The sequence below is a fragment of the Bactrocera tryoni genome, chromosome 3, assembly GCF_016617805.1.
Source record: "Bactrocera tryoni isolate S06 chromosome 3, CSIRO_BtryS06_freeze2, whole genome shotgun sequence".
Classification (NCBI taxonomy): Eukaryota; Metazoa; Arthropoda; class Insecta; order Diptera; family Tephritidae; genus Bactrocera; species Bactrocera tryoni.
Genome location: NC_052501.1, coordinates 397,332 through 418,616, shown reverse-complemented (window position 1 = coordinate 418,616; position 21,285 = coordinate 397,332). Strand labels below are relative to the sequence as shown.

Below are 21,285 nucleotides of genomic sequence, written 5' to 3'. Positions count from 1 at the left end.
TCGAGAGAAAGGTTCTGCGAAAGATTTATGGTCCTTTGCGCTTCGGCCACGGCAAATATCGCATTCGATGGAACAATGAGCTGTATGAGATATACGACGAGATTGACATATGTAGTTCAGCGAATTTAGGTCATGTCGTACGAATGGATGAAAACACTCCAGCCCTGAAAGTATTCGACGTAGTACCCGCCGGGGGAAACAGAAGAAGAGGAAGACCTCCACTTCGTTGGAGAGACCAGGTGGAGAAGGACCTGTCTTCGCTTGGAATCTACAATTGGCGCAACGTAGCGAAAAGAAGAAACGACTGGCGCGCTGTAGATAACTCGACTATAACGGCGTAAGCGGTGTCTACGCCAGTAAAGAAGAAGAAGTCCTGTCAACTCGGCACCATTCCTCGAAGTTACTTCAGGTATGTCTTCTGCCGGTCCAACGACAACAACGACATACTATCTTTTATTTTGTAGTTATCTGCTGCTTCTTCTTTACATATTTTTGGAGGCTGAAAATAGTGAAAAGTGCTTGCCGCCCTTAGAGGAATCCACAGTTTCAACTTTTGCCGCAGGCGAGCAACCGCACTTGTAAATGGACGTGTATAAAATGAATATCGTTACACTTTCATGTATCAATGCGAACCCGCGTGGTGTAAACGCAATGAGTGCCGCTAACAACTTGTCCACCTTCCTGCCTCTAGTCGTTGTGCACCCTCCAACAGAAACTGCATGATGCAATTGCTGCGCAGCTGGCCTTCTTTGGGCCCATCTTCTAGAGCGTGCAGCATCTTAACCCACTTTGTGCGCGCTCTCCCCCACTCCCCGCGCAATATTTCGCGCAAAAATTTATTTGGTTCAGACTCACCAGTCTCTTTAGTTGCTTTGTTTTGCAACACTTTCGCTAAACTTGTGCTATAATTTCAAGGCGAGTGCGATTCGTGCCAAGGGGGAGGGGAGCGGGGTTCGCAGCAGTGGATGCTGGCGGCTGGGGTTTTGCGAACGCCGCTGAAAGCAACTGTAAATTCAATCGCTGCGCGGACGCCAACACGACGCAATGAATGAATGGAACTTAATGCATGAATGCAACACAACAACAACAGCAGCAGCGGCAGCGTTGGAATAATAGCAAAAAATAAACACTCCGAACACAACAAAGACATGCTAAATACATGTTGCGCCATGTTGTTGTACACGGCAAGCGAAAATGAACACGAAAGTGATAAAACAACACAACAACAACAACAAATGCCAGCCATTAACTTTGCGTCAAGTGAACTTATTGTGCCGCCTCGAACTAAGCCAGCCCCCGCCTCAGCGAGTCCATTATTGCAACTACAATAAAATAAAGCGCGAATATACTTCTCTCTGCCTCTGTGTGTGTGTGTGAGTGAATATAGCGCAGTTATAAGTGCATTTATTTTGTAGGCAACCGTTGAAAAATATGTGGAGCGTAAAATTTTTTTGTTACTTCCACCACACATCCTTACTTACATATATACACATATGTTGTGTATATATGTATATACATATGTGATGTGCCTAAAGGGGGCAGCGAATAAGGCGCCGAAGAATGCGAGGCAGGCTGCAGTACTCGAAAGTGCATTAAAGTTTCCATTTGCCTGAAAGGGCGCCAGAGGCCGGTTCGCTCGACTGGTCGATAGCTTCTCCTTTTCCGCACCCCACCACAGACATTCGCACACATTCATACGCAAGGGCGTTGCAAGGCGAGAGCTCATACAGGCAAGTTTCTTTCGGGTGGTGGGAGGCGGTCGGCGCAATATGGCAGTCGGCAGCCAATGCTGGCGCAGGCGATTCCTTGGTTGGCGGAAATATGGATTTTTAGGCGTATGTCAAGCCGGCAGGCCGCAAGCCGACAAGTAGCCACTCGAGTTCCTTTATTTGTTTTCGATTGTGGAAAGTACTTTGACATTTGTACATAAGTTTGGGTGGGTTTTTGGTAATCGGTTTTGCAGGCGAAACGGTTACACATTTAAAAGTGAAGGCAATCACACAAGCAGTTCTTAGCAACGACAGCAATTGCTTTTTGCGAACGTTTGAGCTGCAAAAATTTCCTGTTTGATAGAACTTAGAGTTTTCCTCGAACCAGTGGGGTACGTGGTGGGTTGCAAGGTAATAAAAAGTAACACCACAGCAGAGAGATGGAGGAAAGTAGCACTGTTGAATGAGCAGCTCTGCTCTGCCAGACTGTTTCACTAAGTCCTGCTTTGACTGCAACCATTTCGCCTTACCAGCCAGCACTGGCTCAACATAACCTAATACTTGTGTGTGTGTGATTGTAATTGTGTGCGCTCAGAAGGCAAACAAACTTTCATTAACCCATATGTGTTCTAACAGTTATTGGCTCACACCTACTGGAATGCTGAAGAGAGGCGGCGTCAGCACGAAGGCAACACACACAGCAACACCAACACTAATGCATGCTGGTCCAACGCGATGTATGCAAACAAAAAGAGACCAAACTGGCGTCGACATAGAAATGTGAACTGAAATCTGATTAAAATTTTAACACCATGCGAACAACGAAAGCGCCAGCAGGAAGAGCTTTGGATTCTGTAATGTGCTGATGGCTCCATGGCTGCACAAATAGTTGGCTTGGAGGGCGATGGGCCGCAAATCGGCAGCTGCAATCGACTTAATGCAACCGCACGGTCGCTGCAATTACTGATAAGGGCTCGGTGAGCTGGCGAGGAATTTCGGTTCAATTGGCACTTTTAGCGCCACATGTGTGCCAAACTGCTGTTGTTGTTGTTGTTGTGATCGTGTGTGCTCTAAGTAGCACTGCTATCTGCAAGCATTAATTGAAATTGGGATAACTAACGGTTATTGCCGAGAGCGCCAAAATAAAGAAATACCAAAATTTATTCGAAATGCAATTTAGTCGGAAAATACCGACGACTTTCACAGTTAAGCTGCTTTGTATTACTTAGGAGCACCGCTTGCAGAGAGCAGGGATCAGCAGTAATCCTTTCCAATAATAAAATATTTAAATTAGCGAACGAGTGCTGCTATGGTTCTGGTCCTGGCTTTTCCAACGGGGTGTGTTCGTGATGACGAGACCGCACGCAATGCTGAGCAACATGCCAACTCACTTTCACAGAGAATCCAGGTCAACCCGACGTTTGAGTGACTTGTAACATTTTGCAATAATTTTTCTGTTTCCGTTTCTGGGTTTGTTTCTGTTTCTGTTTCGCCTCGGCACTACAATTGCATATTCATAACCGGGATTAACTTATAATCACAATAATCAAGTGTCTGTATAGCTGCTCAGCTTTTAATCCGCCTGATTGCTTGTACGCCAACAACCGAGCGCATCGAGCGCCACCTGAAGCCCACCCACACTAGCACACTGCCTTCATCCATCACTTCATCACTTTCAACCGCCCACCGATGCACCGATTAACTGCTCCTGACCCACTTGGCCACTGGCACATGGTGTATGGGTGAGTTGGAGTATGAATGTGTTGGTGTCGGTGTGCGTTGGTGTGCAAGTATGTGATTATGCATATGGAAAGCCGATTGCGGATCAAAATATTGTTTTAGTTGCCACATGTGGCAGCTTTTCAACCTATGCATGGACGAGTAAACACACACTCACACATACATGCATGCTGTTGCTAATGCTTGCATGTGTGCTCTTTTACATTCGCTTCATTCGACTCGAAGTTGGCAGGAAGGAATGCCTGGAAAGTTTTACGTGCAGATTAAAACATGCAAGTGCACCAATAGGAAGTGCAACACATAATACACGCCATACACCGACACACTCACATTCGCACAAACTCAAACAGTGCCGCTGCCAGGCAAGGAGCGGCGGGGCGGGAGGGGACTGCAATGAAAATAAATGTTGCTATTACACTTCACTGCAAGTCAAACAAATTTTATATTTGCCATACAAAACACATAAAAGAACAACAAAAACGAGAAAAACATCAGCTGCAGCAAGTATGTAAAAGCATTGCAAATCAGCAGTTGCACTCGAATGCATCAATTTGACTTGGCAATCGGTCTGTGTTCACGCTCGACTCGCTGCACATGACACACAAATAAATACTCGCATCGAGCACGTAGCGAGAGGGAACCTCTGCGCAAAATGACAATACCTGAAAGGACCAATGAGCAAGCAATTTAACTGGTATTTAAATGGAGTAACCAAAGCATAGGTTACCATAGACTTTAAAGTGGCATTGAGAGCTTTAAATTATCGGCTCCATAAGAGAAACTGCACTATAAAACTGCACGGCAGGAGAACACCAGCTCCGTTCGAGCTATTCGTTGTCGTTTAGAAATAAAAATAAAAATTTTTGATTTGGAAAATAATTTTGCTGTTATAAAGTTTCAAAAACGTTTGTTAACTCAATCCTCACGAGTTAGTCAAGGTCGCCGCCTGAGCAACCGATTTTCTCACTGGGCATTGCTGCGTCCCCACGATGTGCCATATAAAAGTGCATGTTAATTACACGCCATGTCGGGCAAAGTGGCCTCAGCAGCGATGACAGGGACAACGAAGTCAAACGCAAAGGAAAATAAAAGTTCTTAGAAAAATATGTAATAAATTTATTTTAATTAGTGGAGCGTGAAATTGAATTGTCAGAGCAAATGTATTGGCGCCTCAGCGAACCAATGCTTGCTTCAAAACTAGCTTAATTGGGCTGAGAGGGGGGTTCAATGCTCAAGTTGTTTGTGAACAACACGGCCGCGCGGCTGCTCAACAAGCTCTTGAGAGCATAGAGAGAAATTAGATTTAAATTTCGAAATGCTAAAAAGGCTCTTCTCACACTTTCTTTTTGTGTTCCCTATAGACTTTTGGCATATTTCTAAATTTTTGTAAGCGAAGGCATTTATGACCAAAGTCATAACGCCACATCGGATGGCCTCGCATACCGCTATATTTCCACACACTAGTGTACATCGTGCACCTATCAATGTAACTGCCTACAAATGAGTCCAGAGTGTAATTAGTGCAGAGTGGAAATTAAAATAAAACTAAATTTCATTTCACATCACTTCCATTAGATCCACTTGCGATGCTGACTGACTGACAGGCACTGTGCTGACGAACCGTTCATTTTTATGCCTAGCAACAGTGACAAGTGGGTGCTTCCACATTAGTCCGTAAAGAGCAGCGGCAGTCTGGCGCGCGCCTGCCACTGATTGCCGCCGACAGAAGCCAACAATGATGAGCTGCAATAACGGTGACAGCCGTAATCATTATGCATGCATGAGCTTGTAGTCGCAAGCGAGCGAGAGTAATCAAAATCACGAGCACTGAAAGTTTAAATAAGCGCAAAACAGCGAATAGGAAACACGCAACAACAAACAATAAGAGCCACGTTTATTCGATGGCATCAGCGGCGCTGCTGACGGTGACGGCTGATCGGCGAAATGGCTGACAAAAGCGCGCTAATAACGGTAACGACAATAGCTGTGCCGACAAGCTCACAGCTGACAAACTGACAAGCTGACGTTGAAGCGCTGTTAGTGTCATAACAAATGTCTGTCACTGCGCCCGTGTGATGCATTAAAAACTGTTTGCTGTCACATGAATCCGCGCACATAAATAACGGTAAATAAGAAATGAAATCGCATTTAATCGCTATGACGTAACGCAGCGTAAGCGCGCGCTTCTAAAAGCGCCCGAACTTTGTATTTCTACATGAGAAGCATAAAATGGTTAGCTGCCAACATAAAAGTGTCATGGCGGCACCTGCCATCAACCTGTGGGGGCCAGCCGGCGGTTTGTCGCTGCCACTCGCGCCGTAACAACCCGAACGAATCACCCAGCGTCCAGGAAATCATTTAACTGCGCGCATCAGTCACCTGCCCCCTGACCTACATGCATAAATACAAATGCAACTGGGGAAACTATAACGGTTTCTTTATTTATTTGAAATTCTCCTCTTACACTCTGTCCTGCGTCCCTTCACCCCTTCGCTGAGCAAATTTGTGCGGGGTCCAAATGGCTTTCTGGGAGCTATCTACCGAGGTACTAACACACCCACGGCTACGGTCCCTTTTAGCCTTGTTTTATTGTTTACCTTCTGGATTTTATTGCAAAGTTAACGGTCTCATGTTCACTCACATTTGATAATGTCTATATACAACACACACACAGGCATACATGTAGGTGGGTTAAAGGATTTAGAGGGACGAAAGAGTAGTCAAAGTGAAACGGTAAAATATCAACAAAGGCAATTCGTATGAAGTTGGTAATAAATGAACGTGAAGGCACACTAACGTTGGCTGCGCTTGCTCCAATGCAAACACAAGTCTCCCCGCATCTGTGTGTGTGTGTGTGTGTGTGTGCGGCAGATTAAGTTGTAAAAGCAACAAAAGGCTGTGCAACTAAGTTTCTCATAAATATGGCTGGCGGAAGAGGAGACCAGGGCGAGCGGCCGCCTTAAAGCGAAAACGAACGAGGCGAGAACAGCTGACGGTATTGAAAAGCATTTTAAGCAAAACACTAATTAAACGAAAGACTCCGAGAGATTTACATAAAATGTAAGCTTACAACAGAAAATGCTAAAATTAAATGCAAAAGACTTCGAATGAGGCACCAAGCCTACATTTTTCTGTGGTATATGCTCCAAGAGTCTGTCAACAGCCTGGCCTGACTATTTGCTTTCTTTTTGTTGCCTGAAGAGAAAAGAAACTGTCCCAAGTTTTCTGGAATGATTTTTGATTCTAGAAAAAAAAAATATTTTCACGGCAAATCTTTATTATCACCTTCAAACTAGGCAACGTTTGAGTATATACGAACATTCCAAAGGTTAAACCATTTTTCCTTTCCTTGTTGTTATGCCTTGGCTGGAATGGTCTTCAGTGGCTTCAGCGACTTTTGGGTTTTTTCGTTTTGAGACAGTTTCGACGTCTTATTCATAAAACCACATCAAGTAATCAGTAATGATGCATTCGATGAATATCACTTCTGCAGCAGTGTTGATAAGCATCTCTTTATCGACCTCTACTCGACGTGGTTTTTCAAGTCTAGCATTAGCACGCTTCATACCAAAAACATTAACCTTCATACCCAAAACATTAACCTTCAACCCCAAACCATTAACAGAAATGTGTTGTGTCGATCCATAAGAGATGATGGGATGCTTTGCTGTCTCCCAACTGATAACACTGCGTTCTTCAAGAATTCTTTCATTAATTTCTGCGTTACCGTCATTAAGATTGTTGGACTACATGCATGAGGCAAGTTTCCGGTGATTTCCCGTTCTTCACTGAATGCTTTGAGACATTGATATTCTTGAATTTGTGATAAAGTAGACTACCCGAAACAATTATGTCTTTATATATATATATAGACAAAGGTTTAATCAATGCGAGAAAATTAAAAAAAATATATTGGTTAGGTTTTCTCGCGTAATTTAAATGGAACAGTCCAAATCGATAGTGATCGGATGGTAAAACGCTCAATTTGTTTCAAAAAGTTTAATTTGTACCGGCTGGATTAAAATTCGCAGTCACTTCAACCATTTTCACGAAGGCTCCTTATTAGAAGATTAATTCCACATCAGCTGAAGTAACAGATCGATTTTGGTATGGAACATGATTTCGGAGCCACTTTGTCTTGCTCAAAGGAAATAATTATTGATTAAAGTCGGCTTTTCTTAATACAAATATATAATAATTTCACAGATAGCAAATTTTTTCAATGCCAAATGAGGCTAATGAAGAAGTTTTCATTACGGTAATTTTCTCGCGATACTTAAGAGCGATTTTCTAAACTGAAATGCAATAGACGAAAGCAGTTGTGGATTTCCAAAGCAATTTCTTAACTGGAAACTGGAGGCAACGTCCATTTGTTTAATTTAAGATAATACATTGTGCCGGCGCATCTCATAATAATCCAGTCATTACCAGAAAATTCACAGCGCAGTCGTAAGCATAAAATTATCTTCGCCTTAATTTATTCATTATGCACACACCACCCCCACCACGCACACACCCACACACACACGTACGAGTACGGCGCAAACGCTTATTCATTGCATCCATCGCATAATTTCCTTCATTAAACCGCAGCGTTATGGCGGCGCAATCGCACACACACACAAACAAATGCACAGAGATGGCTGGTTGTGCCGCCTTCCAGGAGCCACAGGCGACAATAAATAATAACTAGGCCGGCACTGTAACGCGAAGATACGAAGTTTTCCTAGCCGGCAACATAACTAACATATTATGCGCCCACAACATGCATGTGTGTGTGTGTATGTGTGTGTGAAGGGCGTAGGAGCGTTGGAGGGCGTGGGACTATCAAGGAGCTGCAAGGTAAATTAATTCCGAAAATTAATACACAAAAGCAATATGAGCAACAACGGTTGCCACGAGCTACAGCTCCAGTCGTTAAGGATATTCAGAGCACGGGTCTGCTGAAACTGGCGACAATGCCCGAATCTGACTGGCAGTCAGTCGGAAAAGTAATTAGATATTCTAGATGTGTGTGCATGTGTATGCACTACTTAAATATTCATCTAATATGCAGGTACACACGCGTCTCCCATCTCAAATGCGCAGCTGACAAGCGGCCTGAGAACCATGCTAGGCACTCGTGGAGCTGTGGCATGTGAGTGAAAAGCCTCAGCCAAAATGCAATCACAAATGTGGCAGTTCACTTAAGGAGCATGGAGCATTTTAATGCCACATACGATTGGTGCTGTGAATAGCCGGGAAAGCTAAACTGAATTTCAGATGGCAATAAAATGAAGGAATAGTGAGAGAACGAAGTATGCGTCGTCTAAAACTATAATTATTTGAAAATATCTGCAAGATTTTTTAACAATTCCCTCAAAAAGTGCCCTGGCTATCAGCGTGTTCACTTGGCTGTTCTTCTGGAGCCTCTTAACATGAATATCTGCGTGTTTAATATGCTTCTTCCATACCGGTGGATAGACGATTTATGTGTAGTTGGACAATTCGTCTTTCTACTTCAGTTTACATTCGAAGAGGAGAGGCAATGAAATCGCGTTCTGAATCTTTAAAGCTCAAGCAAATATTCCTATTAGTCGGCAAGCCACGCCTTTCTGCTTTTCGAAAGCAAAAATTCAAGCCTTATCGGCCGCGGTTGATTAAAGCACCTAAAAACATAAGTTCCAATTCGTTTTATTTGACATTTATTGCCTTCGCGATTAAACTCGCCACTGCCATCAGTCCGCCACCACCGACAGGTGGACCCGATGAACCATGCTGTGGTGTAGTGTGGTGGAGTTCAGTGCTAGTTAAATATTAATTAAATTGAGTGGCGCGTGGCTTTGACACTTGTCGACTAATTGCAACAAATGAGCTGCCTAATGCCACAAAAACATGTCGTTTGCGGCGACATGGTCACCGGCTGCCAGTGCGAGATCCTGTTAATATTTAAATAAATTTAATTTATTTAATTAATTAAGTTGACACGACAAGTGCAACAGTGTTAATATTTAAGTGCATACAAGTAAAGGCGCATGTTGCAACATCTAGCTGACACTTGCAACTGACGGCGCATGAATATTTAGTGAATATCTGTAATCAAAATTTAATCATGTTTCCAATTAACCGGAGAAATATGTTCATGCATGTGTGTGAGTGTGTGTGTGGTGGTATATGTGGGCGCCACGGTCGAAATGTTACTCATACGCCACGCACGCCAATTAAGTTTATCAGCGCATTTTCCACATCGTAAGCATCGCATTTGGGAAACGCACGACGCAGGGAAGGCACCAAGGGGGCGGTGGCGTGTGAGATGTGTGCCGAGGCAAGAAATGAATGGCGCGCCATAAAAACATAACGCAGCGCCTAATTGCGGCAATTAAGCCGACATCATGAATGCAAATTATGTCGTAAGCTCGCATAAAACCCGTGGTTGAGGCGCTACAACAACGGCAACAGCAAGTAAAGTCAACAAAATTCCAGCAAAAGGATGGCGGTGGTGAATGCAGCGTGTTAGACAAGGCCTTGCGCTCTCCCCCCGCCCTGACTCTGCGCGCAACGACGCAGGCAATGCGTAGCCTGAGTGAAGGAAAACCAAATAAAAATTGGGCAGAAACGCTAATCGCATTACTCGGCATTCGTAAATACTTCTGTGTGGCTAGATATCAGCGTCTGTGAATTTCTGCTCACATTTCCATATTTATTGTGTGGGTGTGTGGGCGCGCCTTTGTCTACATACACAGCTGCGCGTAAATCGCTCGGCTTAATTTGCTGCGAAGATAAGCGTCTTTAGCTGTGCAGTCGAGCAGCAAACGCGAAGGTAAACTTTCGTCGTGCTGCCGCGCGGCGCCGCAGACTGCACAATTGTTTTCGCGGCTTGCTTTCCTTTTATGGCTCTAAGACATCTCTTCGAGCGCTCTTTTGCGCGTGTGAGTGTGTGGATGTTTGTGAGCGAAAACTTTTACTTCTAATGTTTGTGGGAAGCACATAACAACAGCCATTAAACGCCGACAAGCACAATGAAGTCGCGGCATCCGGCACCGCAAATATCGCTTTAGACACAACAACAAAAGTACTTTGCTTACATTTTGAGGTATTTTTATTGACTTCATAATCATAAGATTTGGGTATGAAATTTAATAGAATTGAAGGTCGCATTTTTCATAGCGATTTTTCACTTCTTTCAGAGGCCATAAACCATTACGGGCCTTTATTTGGAATACGAGGTAGTTTGAGATCCTGCATCAATAGTTGCGTGTGCAGCGCCAAACTAACACGATACAACAAAGCATCGATGAGTGCCAACACTATCTCTAGCAGCTATTTGAGTTTAGGCACTTGCTAGAAGCACCAACAATTCAGTGAATTTGAAAAGCGCTTTAACAGTCGACAATGGCAGTAATTCCTGCTCAGTATGAGAGTGATCGAACACGCTCAACAATTTCATGAAGCTCACACTCACTCATTCACCGGCGCACACCTAGCAGCCGCATGAACGACACTCCCATACACAAACACAAAATCCATGCAGTGCAAACCATACACTGGTGATTGCGACATTTGCAGTTGATTGAATTCGTAATGTAACCAAATTATTTTCACTTGACCACCTTTTCAATTTCCGTGCGCAAAAATGCTCACTGCGGTGAAGCTCGTAAGCGGGCGAGCAGCCACCGGTCCCACCATGGAGCTCGCATGGAGGCGTCGTTGTGTGCAGTGCGGGGCACGAAGCCGGTGCGGTCGGGAATGGTGTGGAATGTGATGAAATTTACCACACGAATAGACAATCGAATGCATTCACATGGAAGGGCATTGAATTTGAGTGTTGTGGTTAGATGGCATCTGGCTGGCTGACTGGCTGGGGGGCGGGTTCTGGTGAATTTCCAGTATTTGCTGAGCAACTCAAATGAGGCTATGTCAGCAAGCACCGAGCCCAAAAAGAGGGTATAAAATGATTTAGGTGGGAGAATTTTACAGCATTGACAACAGTGAACATAGAAAAGTGGAAAAGTTTAGTACCTCCAACGTTTGTTTCGAAGATTTCGCCTATAAAAAGTGACGGACATCCAGCTACTGACTAACTCCTGGTAAATTTTCGAGCCACTCCAGGCTGTCAAGAAAAACTGAAAATATTAAAAGAGCGTTGTTTTTCGAATTCTAGCACGAAAACTAAAGCTATCTAATATCAGCTCCGTTGAGCAGTATTCGCCTTAAAGGCAGAGCTGTCGTCGGCGCTGTAAATATGTGCATATAAGCGCAAGCCAATTAATGGTAATGTGGTGTGATTTAAGTGCCGTAAAAACTTACAGGCTATAAGACGCTCTGCTGCGCTTCGCTTCTCCTCCAGCGCCTGCGGTTCTTCAATGATTTTGACTTTTTTTTTTGTCTGACATGTTCGCCTGTTTGCCAGGTGTGCCGAGCCCGTGCCTTCTATTGTGAAATGCGCCACTAAATATTCGTCAGTCGGGCAGTTTGCTACTTCCGTTCATTTTCATCAGCCGTCTGCTGTCTTTTCTGTTGTCATGTGCCGGATCCCCTTAGTCGTGTTTCCACGACCTCACGCCGCTGTCAGATGGGTTTCCAAGCTCTGTTTTACGGACGAAGTGTATTATAAATTTTATTTCCTTTCAAATTATTTCACAGTTATTTTTCTGCGCTCACTCAGCCGTCAACTCGGCGGCAGGATATTAAACGCTGTGTTGCTGCATCATGAAAAACTGGCGCATATATTAAATATTGTACAACAATTGAGGGCAGCCATAGAGTTTTCAACTCAAATGAATAATTTTCGGTTGGATCGCGATCATCACTGATTCATATGGCGATTCCTCATGTGTATAAGTGGTAGAATTTGTTGCATTATTAACGGGGCCGTGTGTAAAAAAAAGTTGGGCGAAAACTAACGGACATTTTAAGGTGGAGCTGGAATAGAAAAGTAACGAGCGATACTAATTTCAGAAGAGATTATGGAAATTAAAGCTTGTGTTTGTCAGAGTCTGAACGTATGATTGTCAGTCGAGTTCTGGCTACTTAACATCATACCCAAGAGATACCAAACGATCTGGGTTACAAAAAAAAACTACCTCATTCAAACCTTCTCTGGAAGAAGTGTTGCTCAGTGTGCAAAACTCGTTATTAGGTGTTGCTGTTGGTTTATTAAAAAAATACATGACTATCCTTACTACTTACTATACTTAAGGAAATTAATTGGATATTTTTCTCTTTTACTTGCAGAAAGATTTGTACGTGAGCAAAGTTGATCCGGGTTCGCCACGCGCCGAGCGTAAACTTTCAGCCGCGACCGCGCCATCGATGAAAACAAAGTGGCTGAAAGCATTTAGAAGCCTAAAGCCGGCTTCCGGTTCAGCACCCGCCGATAGGTGAGTTTAATTAGCGATTTCTCTCTCTCTCTAAATGCCTCACAAATTCGTCTCACAAGCACTCTGAGAGAGCAAGAGCGAAAGCACTGACTTTCCTCACGTGTATTCCTAGATTAAATTAGACTGCATTACAGTGTTACATAATAATATAAGGAAGATATATATATAAATTTTGTATTTATATGTAGTTAAGACTTGTGAATTTATACTTAGAAATAGGAATACTTAAGTAGGTCTATGAAGTATGAATTTTGGACACTTAAGTATGTAGTGTGGTCGAAAAAGTCCTTTCGTATTTTGTCAATAGATGTCGTTGTAGTCTGGTCCAGTGCTATAAATCACATTGTGTCATGCCTATAGTGTTGAAAAGGTGAGATTTTAAGCTTCATTTGATCAAAAAATAACTAAAAATAGGTAATGAAGTTTGCTTAGAAATACGAAAAGACTTTTTCGACTACCCAAAATAGGTAAAGGATGCTCTCTTCATATTTATTATTTCGAGCGATAAGTTCGAAACTTTGCCGTGAAGCGGCTCCCCACTCCGAATCCATAGCTAGATAGTCACGCGCACAGCTACAGCAGTGAAACAGTTAAATGAGTAACTGCAAGAATCAAAGCGGTGCCTGCAACAAACTTTGCTCGCTTGGTTGCTCGTTAAAAATGAACTAAGCCCACAAAATAGATAAAAATTGTCTACTCTGTAGAAAAATTGGAAATTATTCAGGCAGCTGCATATTTCAGTAGTTTACCGAGTGAAAATTGCTGTCTAAAAGTTTGTGGCACAGAGCTGCAACATCAGCAGCAGCGGCCGCAGCCGCAGCCGGCACACACTCGAGCACAGGGAGGCGCGGGGCGTCCGAGCACACTTGCATTTCACACTAAATGATTTCCCCAAACGGCCGATGAGCACTCGCACTGATTGCGGCCGTTTGGCGCCGCGTCAGGGAATTTCATGCCAGCTTCATAACGGGACGCAAACAAAAAAATAAAAATGAAAATAAAAGTGGAAATAAAAACAGCGAATGTTACATGAAAATAGAAATGCCGCAAAAAATTGAAAAATTCATATGCTTCACACAAATACCGAGCTGCACACAGCCCCACCCCCCCCTAACCCAAGTGCATTGAAACTCTCTCATTTGCGAAATTTTGCGCTTACACATCAAGTTGGGCCTTGGAAGGGAAAACAGGAAGAAGCTGTGACGGCATATCGATAGTCGGATAGACGGGACGCCACCAACCAATACGGGCAGCGCCAGAGGGCACACTCACACAGGCATATAAGGCATGCGGCTTGTGTCTGTCGGTTATGTGTATTTACTGAGTCGTAAGCAGAAGCTGCTTTGCCTTATGTAATCATTGAAATGTGAAATTTGCAATGGAAAATTATTATTTTTCAGCGCAGCCGCCAACACCACTGTCGCCATCGCGAACCATTGACGAGTGTGTTCGTGGGCGCATTGAACGCCGGAAAGTATGCCAAGCGGTGCCGTGCGACGACCGGTACTAGAGTGTGTGCGTGTGTGTGTTGCCTGTGCTGACCACGAAATGCCGCCTTCTCATTGAGCACGTCAAGTATTAGTGCCGCAGCCCGCGTGGCCGAGAGATTACCGCAAACAAATCAAAGCGAAATAGACCATGTGGCACATGTGATTTCAGGGCGCAGGAAAAAAGTAAAATGCTCAATGGAAACGATGATTGGCGCTGCGCAGCGAAACATGTTGCTTTTGTGTCGAGTGCATTCGGTTTGCTGCGCTATCCTGTCAAGCGGCATCAGCAGCTATCTGCAACAATAAAAACCAGCTGTGTTGGCGCCAACTCTGCGACGCTAGCAGAAGCTAATATGTGGCAAAATGTGAAAAATATTGAAATCACCTTGAGTGTTACAAGCATAGGCACTCACACCCACGCAGATAAACATTTCACTGTTTTCACTTTGCAAATTCCTGCTTATTGCAATTGCACACGGCGCTCTGCGGGTTTGCCATTTAATCCGCGGCGCTGTAAATATTTAATGCAGGGCCACTCCTCCCGCTGCCTGCCTGTGACACATGCCATCAATTGCTCGGCACCCCGTCTGATGGCAGCGAGCGCTAGAGCGGGAGGACAGCCGCCAGCAGGCGAAACTCGGCGAATGTTGGGGAAATGTTGCAAATATTACATTTAACTAATGAGTAGTTCAATGCGGTTGCTTTGCCGCCTCGCCGCCACGCCGCCACGCCGCAGTGCCAAATGAGAAGCGTGCGGTTGTTTGTGGCAGTATCACTTTGGCGATTGAAATTCAAATAAGTTTGTTTTGCGCACTTCCCTGCAAGTGACGGGTGTGCGGAGAGCTTTTCACTTTGGCAAAAAAATTGCTTGGCAACTCTGGCCCGCATCTGATCTTTGTCTGTCCGTCTCCACAGCCGTGCAGTGTTTTGCTTCTGCTTTTGCGGTTCAACCGACCGCAGCTTTCAGGTTTTCAGCAATTTTTACTTTTTTTGTGATTCGAAAGCAAGTTGGCAAGCGTTTCCTCGGGCATCTGCAGGACATAAGTCCTTTATCATTATCGATTGCTTGGCTATGAGATATACACAAAATTGATGCATTTCTGCTTTGGGCATGTGATGGTTGCGGCAGTTTTCAAATCAAAGCAGGTCTCTCGACCCCGAAGAGACGCCGCAACTTACTTACATGCATTAGTTGGCTTCTTGCCTCAGATAATAATAATTGGTCTGTTTTTTACTAAGAGCCATGTGAGCTAGTGGTAGAAGCGGTCGGGTGCATTTGCTATCTTCGGACCTTCAGCCAAAGCGCTTGGCGTGTGCCCACTTACAGCAGGTAAACAACGGAACAAAAGGAATGAGGAGAGAGTTGCTTTGAATTTCGAACTTCCGGAAATATATTTCTGGAAAAATTACTAGAAAGAAATTATGCAAGTTTTTATGGGTGATAAATTCGACCGGGGAATTTCGGGCATTCCACAAGGGCAAGGCCACAAATACCGCAGGAAAGCTAACATATGCCATCATCTGAAAGCCCTGAAAACGCGGTGCCCACGATTCGCCAAAATCAGCGATTTTTTTGCATGAATGAAACTCGCGTGTCGCGTGTTTTCTATTTTTCAGCGGAAAAACATTAAACAGTACAAAGCTTTGCTCGTTTTCCCCCAAAAGTGTGTGTGGTCGAGTGCCTGGGAACTAAGTACATGACCATTTCACACACACACACACATCCACACAAGTGTGGCATGGCCAATGTTGTTTTTGCTGGTTGAAATTCACGCGAACAATTGACTAAATCAGCTACCCGCGTGCGGTTTAAGGTCAAGCAACGGCGCTGCGCCGTAAATACGCTTCGCGTTGGGCCGCGGCTCTGTGGCGAGCGCGCGAAATGTTACGTGTACGCCAGGAAAGCCCGGCAAAACCCAAGTGACAAATTGCCTTGCGTGTCACATTGCATGCATAAGTAAGTGCCGTGTTGTTGTGGCTTAAATTTACAACAACATGCGAAACCTTGCTTTTGCACACATTAGGGTGTGCTTCGCTTGCTCCAACAAATCATTACATAATGTCTTGGTGTGAAATCAGGAGCTTTTTTGTGCTGGAAATCTTTTTAACTTACAAAGTTACACTTCTTGCCGAATGTGATTACGCCTCACGGAGTCCGCATTCAGGAAATTTATATAAGTCTACTTGGGGCACTTAGAAGGCGCCGCCCTAACGAGCCAAATATATACAGTGGGACCTGATGTGTGACGATTTGGTGATTATGGCTTGAGGCCACAACTCACACGCCACTCGTCGCCTTCGTATACCGGGGGCATGCAGATATGTATGTGTAGGAATCGTGTGAGAGGTCAGCTAATAAAGCAGCAACCATTGCATTCACTTAAGTACCGTTAGCTAATTGACTTATTTGTGTACTTTCACTTTTAATTACGGTTTATTAGTGGCACTGAGTTGTGTGGATCGGTGTAATCGCGAAATGTTCGCAACGGCAGATTTGCCACTAAGCTCTGCTAAAACAACCAAATAATAAAGCAACAATAAATAGCACAGCAATTAAGTGCATACGTGTGTAATTAGGGTGCTGCGAGTGCAGCGCTGCTTGTCGAGCAATTGTTTCGCGCTGAGCGAGCGAGCCTCATTTGCGTTCACACTTTATCGAAGCGGTCTGTGTTTGACTGCAAACTCAAAATAATATATTCCACTTATTCTAAATAATAAATAAAATTATTGGCAAATTTAATGGATTCGGAGAGTATAGTGTTGAAATAGAAAATACTGCGAAATAATTTTGATAAGAGAGCTTCGTGCAGTTATCTCTCAGAAGCAGCATAAACATAATCTAACTGAATTAGAGACGGTTGATATTTATTATGAAGTTCGCTATTTCTTAAATTGATTTTTGATTTTTTGAGCGTTCTTGAAACAATTCATTTCTCCATTTATACAATTAGGGGTTTTTGATATTTTGCTTAATCAATTAAACCCCGGATAATCAGCTCTTAGAAAAATTAGATTCTTAGACAAAAGTTTCCGCTCTAGACAAAAGATCCAGATGATTTTTCCACAAAGCCATTCCTTTAGAAGTTACACGCAGTATAAGTTATTTATTATTATGGCTTTAGCATTCCTACAAGTGATGTATGCATTCTGTGTTGCTCACACGCCATGGAATACTATACAATTACGGTACATTTAATGCATAACTTTAACTGCGTATAATATCTAAAGGAAAGTTCGTTTCAAATACATCATCCAGACCTTTTTTATACTCTTGCAACCAGTTGCTACAGAGTATTATAGGTTTGTTCACCTAACGGTTGTACGTATTACCTAAAACTAATCGAGATGGATATAGGGTTATATACAAGTATATATGAATGATCAAGGTGACGAGAAAAATCCGGTTGACTGTCTGTCTATCCGTCCGTCCGTCCATCCGAGCAAGCTGTAACTTGAGTAAAAATTGAGATATCTTGATGAAACTTGGTAATCGGACCACTGCCACGCCCACAAATCCCCAATAACCGAAAACATATAAAGTGCCATAACTAAGTAGTATATATTTTATATATATTTATTCTATAATTTAGTACAGAGCAACGCAGTAGCAAGGAGCGCCTGGAGGACACAAGTTTTGAAAAAGAGGGCGTGGTCTCGGCTTCTAAAAAGTTTAATATGTATATATCCCCACCGCCCACTTTTTGACGAAATACCATATCTCGAGATCCGACTGACCGATTTCGACAAAATTTGGTATATTGTATTTTTCTATGTCACGTTGTGAAAATGAGCGAAATCGGACAATAAGCACGCCTATTTCCCACATAGCACAACTTTAATTTTCACTTGATTCGTTTAGTTTTCAGTACGCAAATCAAGAAGCAATTAATATAACGGGATAAAACTTTGCCCTAATAATGCCTTTAGTGTGTGACACCTTATGAGCAATAATTGTTTAAATCCAATAAACATTGTTCAAGCCCCTAGCCACCGAATATTTAAACCCCAGTCCCCATAGTTGAACTTTGATCGAAAACATCGGTCAATGTGTGATATATGTAACTGAAGTTAGGGGATAATTTTTCTTCTATAATGGTATGTCTGTATGCCAAAAACCAATACTTCCCTTAGCCCCATTTACGTAAAATACAGATTTTCGAACTTCCGTGCGACGTTGTACCGCATATATCGGCCAATATGTGAGTTATCTTAATGGAAATAAGAGAGCGTGTATTACACATAACAGTGTATGTTTTTGGCAAAAATAGATAGATTTGAGCGAAAACTTGGCCTAGCCCCTATACAACTAATATCAGGTTTTTCGAACATCCAGCTGACTTCACTCTATGTGATTGGTTTTACACCTTAAAGTATTTCCCCGGCTTTGATTTTTGCAAGTTGCAAGAGTATAAAATGTTCGGTTGCGCCCGAACTTAGCCCTTCCTTACTTGTTGTTTTATAATTTTATTTTTAAAAAGCCGTAAATTTATGCGAACGATCTTATATTAAAAATATGGTAAAAGTGGTAAAAGTGGTCGGTTTTGAGTGGAAAAAACTGAAACTGCAGAAAGTGTTATTTCAAAAAAATTAACTTCGAAAATAATGGACACTGTAATATTTTTAACAAGAGCTTTCAACTAGAAAATATAAATTTCCATAACATTCGGTTAGCAATAAGCTACTCAAATAAAATTATGGTTAGCAGTTAAGCAATAAATTTAAAAATTATTTAAAATAATAATTTTAGAATATTTCGTAAAGTATCTGTAGCCATATTGTTAGCATATTTTACAAGCACTTACTATATTATTAAGCAAATAAAACTATTTTATTATATACAATAAATTTAATTGCCAATGACTTATACTTTTATTGCGCAATTAATTCACAATTAATTCAACACATCGAATAATCCAATTATTTTGTTGCATACATTTTGCCATTGCCTTAACCGAACCGCAAATCAAAACAAAACTCAACAAAAACGTTTCTGAAATAATTTTGTCATGCGAAATCACATAAAATTCCAAAAATCAAAACAATCAAACCAAATATACATACGGCAAATCGTTAATTGCAAAATCTCTGCACCCAGTCAACCACGTCCAAATCAAATGTATCACGCCGTCTCAACTGTCTTAACCTTAAGGTAATGAAACAAACAAACAAAATATTTGAAATGCATCATTTTCCAGAGTTTCGTTCCAGAGTTACTCTGTAACCTATTGCAAGTATCATTTCCGTTACCTTGACGTTCGCACCACTGCATCAATCATACACCTGTGTGTGTGTCTGTGTGTGAGATGCACTCATAACGCATGCTCCCGGAAAATTGGTTGAAAAATCCTTGTAACTCCCACGATCATATATTCCGCTTAAAATTCCAAATTCGATCACCGTTTTGTAAATATGTATGTCTGAGTGTGCGAGTGGTCACTTCTCTCCCGTCCCCTAAACATTTCCTCTTAAGCTTAAGTATTTGTTGTTGCTGCATAATCATGTGTTCCGTCTAATGTCCCGAATCGTTCCCACCTTTTCACATGTGTATACGAAAATGCATTTCCACACACACGGATCGCAGTTATTTACCGTTGCAAATCCACTCATAGTTTACCTTAGAAAATCAGTAGCTCCAGTAGACTCCTCCGAAATGTTGAACCGAGTAAATATAGTTTTTGAAATAATTCAAATGAAATGAAAAACTCCTTTTTGATCCTTTGTTGCCTTCATTATTGCTTATGTAAATAAACATAATCAAAATCGGCCTATATAGTTTAATGTACATATAATATATAAGTAAAGGTGGCTGCGTGTTTGATTAGCGGCGACGCATAATCCATTCGCGTCACGTTCGGCTAACAAAATTACACTCTTAATTGAACACGTCGCTGAGTTCTGCTTGCAAATTTACTTGAACACATTTCCGCCAGTTATGAGAGCAAATAAGAGAGAGACAAAATATTTGCAGGAAGTTGTATTTACAGTTTTTTTCGAACTTAAGGTAGAGTGTCTGACCCACAATTTAGGAGCTAATATTAATATCAGGATCTCACATTTGTAGAAGCTTCTTTCCTGCCTTCTTGAAATTTTTTAGTCTTGTTTTCAGTTGAAACAATTTGGGATTTTTGGAAATCTATTTTCGGCACATTTCAACTAATACTACAACTTACGAAATATACATACTTGTATACTTAACGAGTTTTGCATTAACCAAATTTTATTTGGCATACTCTCCGAAGTTCATGCAGCGAAATTACTTTGAGCTCACAGGTAATGCCTCCTGCCTAAAGGTGCCCTCAAACAGAGGCAGAGCCTTACGGCAAGCATCGCCTTTTTCATCATTATTTCATTCCCTTTTTCTCCCTCTTATGATATTTGTTTAGAAGAGCAAGTCAATGAACCAAAAGCCCGAAAGTGGTGAGCTCATTTTCAAAATATATTCGGTGTCTTTCTTATTTGTTGTAATGCTTTGGAGCAGACTAAACAACTCCATAAAGTTTTCAATTCGGAGTCAGACACCAAACCGTTAGCGAAAGTGGGGAAAGACGGATTATCCAACATGTTGAATTGCAAACATAAATATTAAGTTCCGTACGAGTGAGGGGGGTGAGGGCACAGTCAACGAGACATTCACGGAAATTGGTGAGCGAACATCGGAGCGCGCCACCAGTTTCGAAAGACAAAGCAAAAGGCAAATATGAAAAAGTGGCACAGAGTTGGTGGCACTTAAAAGTTGGACTCGGTCGAGCGAGCGCAGGCGGGGTGGGCGACACGGCAGAAGAATGAAGAAGTACCGAAGCCAAGGAGCAAAAGTAAATCACAAAAGTTTTCGCATTTCCCGAAAAAGTTTTCAAAATCTTTTTCTCCGTTTTTTTGTTTATTCGCCTGCACGCGGGCATACACACACACATGCATATATAGATGCATACATATGTACACATGTGAGTTTTCGTTTGCTTTTTACTCGACTCGGCTTGAGTTGTCTGT

At 42.5% G+C, this 21,285-nt stretch overlaps 1 protein-coding gene across 1 annotated transcript in view; it reads left to right on the top strand.

The window, feature by feature from the left end:
* The window catches only part of LOC120770332, a 171,413-nt gene that overhangs the window by 101,492 nt on the left and 48,636 nt on the right, over positions 1–21,285 (top strand). Inside the window, 1 exon segment of the mRNA XM_040097727.1 lies at positions 12,663–12,808. Coding sequence (XP_039953661.1) covers positions 12,663–12,808 — 146 coding nt within the window.